We start from the raw sequence: 10,403 nt of genomic DNA, 5'->3' as shown, positions 1-10,403 counted from the left end.
ACGAACTTAAACAGGAGGATCGTGTGCTGATCCAAACCAGGATGAAAAATAACAGTGAAAGAAAATCTGAAATTGCATACTTCTTAGCGAACAAGAACAAGAAGCACATTTTTCCTCACTGCAATCTGAAGTCCTGAACCTCTATGGAAGCAGCACAACCTGACTAGAAGCAGAGAGAACGTGAAAATGTTCAGCCTAGTTCAGACCAAAACGTAAGATGTTTGTCACATGACTGTTGATTGCAGCTGAGTTGTGCTGAGGAGTGCAGAACTTTTGTTTTTTTTACAGAATCTGTTTGACACAATGCTAATTTTTAAACGACTCATGTAGAATAAAGCGATTTTGATGAAATACCACAATTTTAAGTTTCGATTTGGTTGATGTTCTCTGTTTTTACAGATTCTGGCTTCGACAAATGATGTAATTTTGGGTATTTTTTAAAGACAACAGACCTTTCGAACCAGATGGTGATTACGCGGTTACATTTTGCGTCATGTGATCTGTTCATTTGTTGTTCTCTGCTTGTATACATCCTGTGTGTTGTTGTTCATATGGATTACTGCCTGAAGAAAACCTTGCAGGTCAAAAAGCTGCTAAACGACTAATTATTTTCAGCGTGTGGCAGCTTCTGTTCCCACATTTAATCAGAACTGTTCTGCTGTTTCTGACTGCGTCCTCTGTGTCCGTCTCGTCCTCTGCAGCTGTCCTACACCCGGCTGTGACGGCAGCGGACACATCACTGGAAACTACGCGTCCCATCGAAGGTGTGTTCGGCCGCCGATGATCCACTGCTCTATATATGAAACGGAGCTCTGCTGAGACTCCTCCTCTGCTGCCCAGTCCAAAGCAGGCGCACCAGGACTAATTCAAATATTTTATTTGATCCTGACATGCCAGAGGCAATAATGTAGCGTGAGGCCGGGAAGCAAAGACGGTCATTGACTTTGATATGCATCAGTAATTTACTTCTTGCTGTCTGTCCTCTTCTTCCTAAATGACCTTGGTATGCCTTGCATTCTTGATTTCCCTTCACTCACGTCTTTTCTCCTCTCTCCTTTTTCAATCCCCTCGCTTTTTCCTCCTCCTCGTCCCCCTTTTTCCGTCCTTCTCTTCCTCCTCCTCCTCCTCCTCCTCCTCCTCCGCCCGTCCTTCGCTCTTTCTCTTTTTCCTCTCAGTCTGTCTGGGTGTCCTCTCGCTGATAAGAGCCTTCGGTCCCTCATGGCGGCCCACACCCCTGAACTCAAGTATGTCTGCTCTACACCTTCATTGCCTTTTCGCTGCCACTTCAGCGCGCCGCTACTGACACCATCCAGCGCCACAATGCTTCATTCTGCTGATGTTAACTTATCTTTTGTTGCTGCTGCTGCTGCTGCTGCTGCTGCATCTGTCATGGTGTTTTTTTTTTTCCTCCCTGCGTCTGGCTTGGTCTACGCTTGCTTTCACTTCAATCAGTTCATGTTAATGTGAAATGAAACCGCACGTCTGTGGTATGCACAGCTCTTTAGTAGAAACTCGGCTTTTCACGGCTCCCTGCAGACGGATACAAGAAGTATTTAAATGGCAAAGAGCCTGAAAAGATTGGATTTAAAACAAATGTGACCAAAAAAAAAAGCAGAAATGACAAGCGGACCGTTTATCTCATGGCATGATTCCATTCTCATGACTACCACTGTTTCTTTGGGTTTGTTTGCTTTTGGTTTTTCCAACTTTCTGACAGTCCTTAAACTAATCGTGTCAACATTTCGGTGGAAAAAAACGCCAGATCTAAGCTTAAAACGAAGATTTAATCAAACTCACTTCTTCTTTTACATGTCTTATTTAAACATTTACTGAAAATAATCCATTTGCTTTTACAATATTCTGTAAAAAACTGAAAATTCTGAGCTTCTTGATGCAACTAGGAAGTCATTAGTGGCTCAGCTGTGACCGACAGTCACATGATTAAAATCCAGAGACTTCTCAGATGAACTGCAGGCCGTGTTTACACATTTCTCATGACATAATTTCATTTTCATGACTACCACATTGTCTTTTTGTTGGTTTATTTGTTTGTTTTTCAGCTTTCAGACAGTCCTTAAACTAATCATGTCAGATTTCAGTGGGAAAAACAACCAAATCCAAGTTTAAAATTAGGATATTTCATCAATATCACCTTTTTCTACACGTCTCATTTTAAAAATTTGCCAAATATAATCCATTTGCTCTGAAAATATCCTGTTTAAAAAAATAAACAAATTAAAAACAAACCAGAGCTCCTTGATAAAACTGACTTCTCAGATGAACAGCAGGCTGTGTTTACACAGAATTAACAAGCAGACCATTTCTCTCATGACATAATTTCATTTTCATGACTACCACATTGTTTTTTTGTTTATTTATTTGTTTGTTTGCTTGTTTTTTATCTTTCTGACAGTCCTTAAACTAGTCATGTCAGATTTCAGTGGGAAAAACAACCAAATCTAAGTTTAAAACTGGAATATTTCATCGAAATCACCTTTTTCTACAAGTCTCATTTCAAAAATTTGCCAATTACAATCCATTTGCTCTTAAAATGTCCTGTTAAAACAAAACAAACCAGAGCTCCTTGATAAAACTGACGTCTCAGATGAACTGCAGGCTGTGTTTACATAGAATAGAGAAGCAGACCATTTCTCTCATGACATAATTTAATTTTCATGACAACCACATTGTTTTTTTGTTTATTTGCTTGTTTTTTATCTTTCTGACAGTCCTTAAACTAATCATGTCAGATTTCAGTGGGAAAAACAACCAAATCTAAGTTTAAAATTGGGATATTTCATCAAAATCACTTTTTTCTACTTGTCTCCTTTTAAAAATTTGCCAATTACAGTCCATTTGCTCTTAAAATATCCTGTTAAAACAAAACAAGCAAACAGAGCTCCTTGATAAAACTGACTTCTCAGATGAACTGCAGGCCGTGTTTACACAGAGTTAACTATCGGACCATTTCTCTCATGACATAACTCCATTTTCCAGCATCCGTACAGTCCTTAAACTAATCATGGCATGATTTCAAACAACCAAATCTAACTTGAAATATTCCATCCCCCCTTTTTTTTTTTGACACGTCTCATTAAAAATGTGTCAAAAACAACTAGCTCTTACAACCTTCAGTTCTCTCATGGCATCACTCCATTTTCATGACTGCCACACAGGTTCTTGGTGTATTTTTATTTATTTTTTTAATTGCTCAGTATTAAATATGGTTCCCGTTTCCTCCCTCCTCAGATGCCCGACCCCAGGATGTGACGGCTCCGGTCACATCACAGGAAACTACGCCTCTCACAGAAGGTAACAAAACAACACGAAAGCACACATGAAAACCACACACACACACACTCACACACACACACCCAAACACACATCAACACACATCAACACACACACAGTCAGTCAGAGAGGACTAGTTCACGGTAGACTTAGACAGGGACCACATACTCACACATTTCCACACCTTTCCATGCTCCTACTAGGCGTCTTTTGAGTTGATTTGGTTTGTAAAAACGTCTTCTTCTTCCTTCATAATGTTCTGACCCTTTATCAAGCAAATCACTTCACCAGAACCTTTCTTTCAACCCTATGTTATCAACTCCATACTTTCTGTTTTCAGTCTCTCTGGGTGCCCGCGTGCCAAGAAAAGTGGAATTAAAACTCCTACCAAGGACAACCAGGAGGACTCCGAGCTTTTAAAGTTCGTACCGCTCAGAAAGCCATAATGTCTGCTTTTAGCGTGACTGACGGTAAAAGTAAAATGCAATAAGAGAGGAGAGAGACAGAGAGAGAGAGAGAGAGAGAGAGAGAAGAGGAAAGTCACTGTAAATCATATGCAGAGGTAGTGACCTGCCCCCGTAATTGAATCAAACAAAAAGGCCCTGACTGATGGGAAAATACACTTACTGCAGATACTGATTCTGAATGTAGAGAGTGCTGTAGAGTACATTGACAGAACATAAAGAAATACATGGGCTTCATATTGCATTTGCACACAAAACCGTAGCAGCATGTTGATACCATTGACTGTAATGTTAAAAATAACAATAACAGTGTGTTAAATAGACATAAGAATGTAAATGAATGTAGAGAAAGTGCATATCTTTACATTTTTATCATAGCGCTTCAACTTTCTCTACAGTTTGATATTTGTGGGGATTCTCCTCGTCTAACCCTCCTCACTCTCCGCATTTCTTCTTCTTCTCTCCTCTCGGTTCCCTGCAGATGTCCGGTGCCGGGATGCGACAGCCTGGGTCACATCAGCGGGAAGTACGCGACGCACCGCAGCGCCTACGGGTGTCCGCTGGCCGCCCGCCGCCAGAAGGAGGGTCTGCTGAACGGGACGCCCTTCAACTGGAAGGCCTTCAAGACAGAGGGGCCGACCTGCCCCACGCCGGGGTGTGACGGCTCCGGACACGCCAACGGAAGCTTCCTCACGCACCGCAGGTAAGCCAGACGCTAGCTTCTTCTCCTAATGTTTAGAAAATGTAGCCTGTCGCCGCCGCTATAAATGTGACTTTAAGGCTCCGTCTGACAAGAATCAGAGCGAAAAAAAATCTGAGGAACTTTACATGTCGACTGCTGGCGGGTTTGAAAGGCATGTCATTTTTCAAAAATTGCCAAAATTACACCACTTATCATGGCAAGATGCTGTAAAAACATGATTTTCAACTTTCTGAAAGGCCTTTAACTAGTCACGCCATGATTTCAGGGGGAAAGAACTGCCAAATCCAAGCTTAAAATTCAACAAAATCACCAAACAATACAGTGTTTGCATTAACAGGATGATGTTAGAAGCTCAAAAATATACTGTACACGTTACCTGAAGTTGTATTTACAGTAAAAGGAGGTTAAAAGATGCTTTTACAAAAAAATAGTCGCTCCTATTAACTTATAATTTCACATATTTGTAGATGAGGAGTTTGTTTGTTGGAGGTTTGTTGTGGGTGTTACTCTTTGAACCCCCAAAAACCTTTAAAAAATGCCAAAATTATTTCATTTATCAAAGCCAGAAACTGTAAAAACTGACTTTTAACTCATCAGCAGTTGTTGAACTACTCATCATAAGGATATTTATCAGAATCACTTTATTGTACGTGTTTCTCTTTTTTTGTTTTTAACCTAAAAATAGGAGCTAAATTATAGAAAATCCTAAGAATTCTGAAGTACAGCTATGAAGCCATTAGTGAGGCTTCTCAGATGAGCTGCAGGCAGTGTTCACACAGAGCAGAGAGTAGGTATGGAAACACATTAGAAATATTAAATATCTATAATATGTTGAGCCACTATTTTTTCCCCAGTATTAGTGAACCTGTGGACACTCGGGAAAATGTCATACATGACGATTCCAGGTGTTTTGTAAAATAACTAATCAAAGAAATTCAACTTTTTCTGTGATTTATTGTGTTATACTTTTGTTATACTGTACAAATACCATCTCTGAGTCCTCTCTCCTTCTAGTCGTGGTTGTTTTCTCTCCATAGAGGTGCAGGACTGTAATTTACAGTGAAAAATGAGCCCACAGTGAGTGAAAATGTGAAGAAACATCAGGGTTCAGAGGGTTGAACATTTAAAGCAGAGGTGTGGACTGAGGTCACAGAACGTGAACCATAAAAGACTTTAACCTTTTATTTTATCGCGGGTTGTGATCAGCAATTATGCTGCCACTTAACACAAAGAGCACGTCGCAATTAAATCTCTCGGTTTTAGTCATTTTCAACTTTTCTTACAAACCTGAAGACAACCGGATTTAATAACAGAATCGAAAGTAGATTCAGATGTTATGAAAATGCAGTTTAATTCTGACTTCATCACAGGATTAGCCAAACTTAAGACAGACTCGGGCTAGCTGTTTCCATTCTTATTGTTATGCTAAGCTAACCGCCTGCAAGCAGTGTCGGTCTGACATTCTTATGGCTTCTTTTTTACTTAATTTGTTTGATGTCTGATGCTCAGTTTTAACATATTCTACGTTTTACTACTCAGAAAATAAAATCTAATTCAATTAAACGTGTTTCATTTCAGGAGGACAGTACCAACACAGTGTTCTAGATGTATTTGGCATTAGCTTTGTTAGCTCAGACAAACACTTTAATAAAGTCAAGCTGCCAAAAAAAAACTTACAGGCCACGATGTTCACTTTACTGGTGCTTTAATGCAATGTCCAAAACTTCTAGTACCATTAGTACTAAGAGTAGAACTAAGAGTCTGACTTCGACCGTGCGAGGACCCCATAAAACTAACATTCGCTTTATGTTACTTAACGAGGACCGTGACCCTGTTTGTGTCCCTTCCAGCCTCTCAGGATGCCCCAGAGCCTTGTACGCCAAGAAGAAGGCCAAGTTCCCCACAGAGGACTACCTGAGCACCAAGTTCAGAGCCAGTGACGGTAGGAACGTATATTTATACATCAGTGCTTGTGTCAGATGTGTGGATAAGACATAGCGTATGTTTGGAGGGTTGGTAACCGATGAATCGCCTTTTACAATAAACAGAAAGCATGTCAGCAATTAATCTATTTGTAAGAGATGAGTACGTACCCTGAGAAATTATTAAAGATTAAGGAATTAATTTCAGGATTTCAGGTGCAGGATATGCATCTACATAAATACGTACAGCACAAATAAACAGCAAAGATAAAACTGAAAATGCACAGAGCAGACAAAACAAATACAGACCAAATGCTGAGCTTCTGTTCTGTGTTTCCTTTAGTTTTGGACAACGACGAGGACATCAAGCAGCTCAACAAAGAGATCAACGACCTCAATGAATCCAACAACGAGATGGAGGCCGACATGGTCAACCTGCAGACTCAGGTGTGTGGCGCTGTCATTGTTGTTTTCATGAACTCATTGTGAGACTTCATGTCATCAGTTCTGAGCCTCTAAACCCCCAACGAAATACATGTTAGATTTTTTTTTCAAATGACCAAAATTGCAGTAAACTGTAAACACAGAAACAAACATCAGATGTTGAACTATTCATCTGTGACATGCCGTTCAATGACCAAACCTAGAATCATGATATTTCTTTAAATTCACTTTATTCTACATGTGTTATTTGAAATTCTCCACATATCTGTTTACAGTAATCTGCACTAACAAGATTCTGTAAAAAAAACAAAAATGATGAAGTGTTTGGTGCAATCATGACGCCATTAGTGACTCAGCCAACAGTCACATGACAAAAATATTACAGACTTTTCTGCTGAACTGCTGGTCACACATAACGGATAAGAGAAACGTCCATCCATCCATCATCTATACACCGCTTAATCCTCACTAGGGTCATGGGGGGCTGGAGTCTAACCCAGCTGACTCAGGGTGAAGGCAGGTTCACCTGGACAGGTAACCAGTCTATCACAGGGCTATAAGAGAAACGTATTAAAGCAAATTAGGACTGTAGGCAGTAACATTTCTTGAGGATGTAGCGTCATCTACACCTGAATTTCAACTTTCTGACAGTTCTAAAGTGGGAACTACAACCACATCTAAACTTGTGATATTTCATCCTAATCGCTTCCTTCTACACGTCTTATTTAGAAAAATTCTAAATATAAAGCGTTTACATATTTTGTGCAAAACAAAGAAATTCTGAGCTTCTCCATGTAAAGCTATTAGTGACTCAGCTGTGACATGAACAGTCACAAGACTTCTCAGCTGAACTGCAGGCTGTGTTTAAACAGAGCAGAGATGCAATAATATGGAAGCAAATTAAAAATATAAGAAAATATCCAGTATGTAGATCTATCTCTTTTTCCCCTCCCAGTATTTAGTAACACCTGTGGGCACTTGGAAAAAAGTTATACATGTTGATTCCAGGGTCTGTGAAATAGGTAGTCAAGGAAATTCAACTTTCCTTTTGTCTTTTTATTGATTCATGACATTATAACTGTGTCAGACTGCATATAGGACATTTCTGAGTTCTCTCTCCTTGTAGACGTGGTTGTTGTGTTTCCAAAAAGGTACAGGACTTCACATTGCAGTAAAAAAAAAACAATAAAAATGAGCGCACAGTGAGGACCCAGAAACACCCAGAAACTGTTTGGGGTTCGGAGGGTTAAGGAACCATTTGATCTATTATTTCATTACCGCTCGCTTCAGTACACTCAAGGCTTTTACTGCTACTGGCTGTACTCAGCCTGAAGGGCAGCCGCTGAGGGCAAAACTGTAGATAGAAATTAACTGTAAAAGTGACATTTTTCTGTCTGTGCGCTGAATTTATCACCATTTTCTCTTTATGCTACGGTTACACTATGTTGTAGTATCTACCAAGTTACATTTGCTCACTTTAAAAGATAAAGTAGGTGTTGTTTTACATTTTGTTATTCAGAAATCTTGCGAAAAGACCAGAAGTCTGTGCCCACAGCCTGAACATGTAAATACTGAAACACAGCGTACAAATATTTTATTAATTTTTTCACAAATAAGCTAAATTATTTCCAAAAACCAGAGTACTTTCATAGAAAATTGATGAAAAAATAAAAATAAAAGAGGCTCAAAAAAGGAAAACAGAGAAAACGTGAATGAAAAGTGAAAGCACCATCGTCAGCAAAACTTAGAGACCATGTAGCTCTAGAGACACAGAGAGGCTGTAAGACAATATATGGAGAAAGACCACGAAGAACAGAGGAGTAAAGAGCACCAGAGGTTCTGTATGAACCCTTCAGCTGCAGAGCTGAGGTCACACAATGTGCACGCAGAGCAGAATATTTACACAGCCGGCGCATTTCTACGTGTGCATCGTTATACAAGATGTGTGGGAGCTTTAAGTGCTGCATGCATTTACAGAATGTCTTTATCTGCATAAAAATGTGAGCAAGGACAACTCAGTGTGTTTTCAAAATAAGTGAATTAGCATTTATTGTGTGTGTTTCACGATGACTGTATTAAATATTAAATACATAACACTTGAAAAAAAATAACTACATGTGCTGGTTTCTGGCTTCTTATCCACACGAGTGCCAATTTTTAGTATTTAAAAATATTGTACACATGTAACTCTCAGTTATATTTAAAATAAAAGAGGGTTTCACAAAGCAGTAGTAGCTCCTGTTAGCTTATAGTTACACACATTTGCAGATGATGAGTTGCCAGTGACAGAGGTTTGCTTTGGTTTACCCTCTGAACACCCAAAACCTTTACATTTTCCCAAAATAACACCATTTATCAGAGCCAGAAACTGCAAAAACTAAGATTTCTAACTTTCCAGCAGTCCTTTAACTACTCATCTGTGACTTCATTTGGTATTTGTCAAAATCATTTTATTCTACGTGTTTCATTTTTTTTCTTAAATTCCAAAAATGTTAACGAGATTCAGTGAAGAGCAAAAGATTCGGGGGTCCTTGGTATAACATGACCAACATTCAGGAGCTTTTCCTGCTGGCTGTGTGGTCGCTGAGGAGACAATCATGCGAGCAAATTCAAATCCAAACATGCATGATGTGTGGAGTCACCATTTTGTGAGCACTTGAATAAATATTCTACATGTTAATTCTGCGTTTCTTCAACTTTTGTAAGATGAATAATCAAGAAATCCAACTTAGTTTTTTTCTTTCTTTATGATTTTTGGCATCACAAGAGTGTCGAACCACACAAAAGTGTCTAAATCTGAACATCACTAGTCACTGGCCTTAAACCTAAAGCGCTGCCGTTGTTGAAATGTGTCCTGTCCCTTTCTTTTGTTTTAATATCCACATGCCCATGACATAAATTCAGGGCCTTGTCAGCTGAACTGCAGGCGTTTCAACTGTCTCAGTGTCTTCTGACTCCAAGTTCTTGGTTTGATTCGCAGATCTCCTCCATGGAGAAGAACCTGAAGAGCATCGAGCACGAGAACAAGATGATCGAGGAGCAGAACGAGGCTCTGTTCATGGAGCTGTCCGGCCTGAGTCGCGCCCTGATCCGCAGCCTGGCCAATATCCGCCTGCCGCACATGGTGAGTGCTCCACCACGCTTTCTCGATTGATTTGTTTGGAGGTGATTCTCGGCCCCTTTGCTTTTTTTTGCTGCCCCTCTCAGCTGCGATTGGTTGTCGTTTGCACCACAGCAGGAGCCAATCACTGAGCAGAACTTCGACAGCTACGTGAGCACCCTGACCGACATGTACACCAACAAGGACTGCTTCCAGAGCCCCGAGAACAAGGCTCTGCTGGAGAGCATCAACAAAGCCGTGAAGGGCATCAAAGTCTGAGGCTCGACACACTCAGACGGAGAGAAAACGCAAACTGTCCTGAAGCGCAGAGAGCGTGACGAGGTGGAGATGGAGAGATGAAGGAGAGATGTTGAAATACTCTACAATATATTGAAATATGATTCAAAAACAAAAAAAAAAGGGAATTCAGGTTACTTCAATAAACAGCAACTTAAAAAAAAAATCTACCCAGGGAGCAC

At 40.0% G+C, this 10,403-nt stretch overlaps 1 protein-coding gene across 1 annotated transcript in view; it reads left to right on the top strand.

Annotated features, from left to right (window-relative positions):
* The window catches only part of myt1b (myelin transcription factor 1b), a 38,669-nt gene extending 28,466 nt beyond the window's left edge, over positions 1-10,203 (top strand). The window contains 9 exon segments of the mRNA XM_008300842.1: positions 702-764; positions 1,176-1,244; positions 3,250-3,312; positions 3,632-3,712; positions 4,237-4,458; positions 6,309-6,400; positions 6,724-6,827; positions 9,805-9,948; positions 10,060-10,203. Of these exon segments, the coding sequence (XP_008299064.1) occupies positions 702-764; positions 1,176-1,244; positions 3,250-3,312; positions 3,632-3,712; positions 4,237-4,458; positions 6,309-6,400; positions 6,724-6,827; positions 9,805-9,948; positions 10,060-10,203 (982 nt within the window).
* The last annotated feature ends 200 nt before the right edge of the window (positions 10,204-10,403 follow it).

Source organism: Stegastes partitus, unplaced genomic scaffold (genome assembly GCF_000690725.1).
Source record: "Stegastes partitus isolate 25-593 unplaced genomic scaffold, Stegastes_partitus-1.0.2 Scaffold1596, whole genome shotgun sequence".
Classification (NCBI taxonomy): domain Eukaryota; kingdom Metazoa; phylum Chordata; class Actinopteri; family Pomacentridae; genus Stegastes; species Stegastes partitus.
This window is presented reverse-complemented; position numbering and strand designations above follow the sequence as displayed.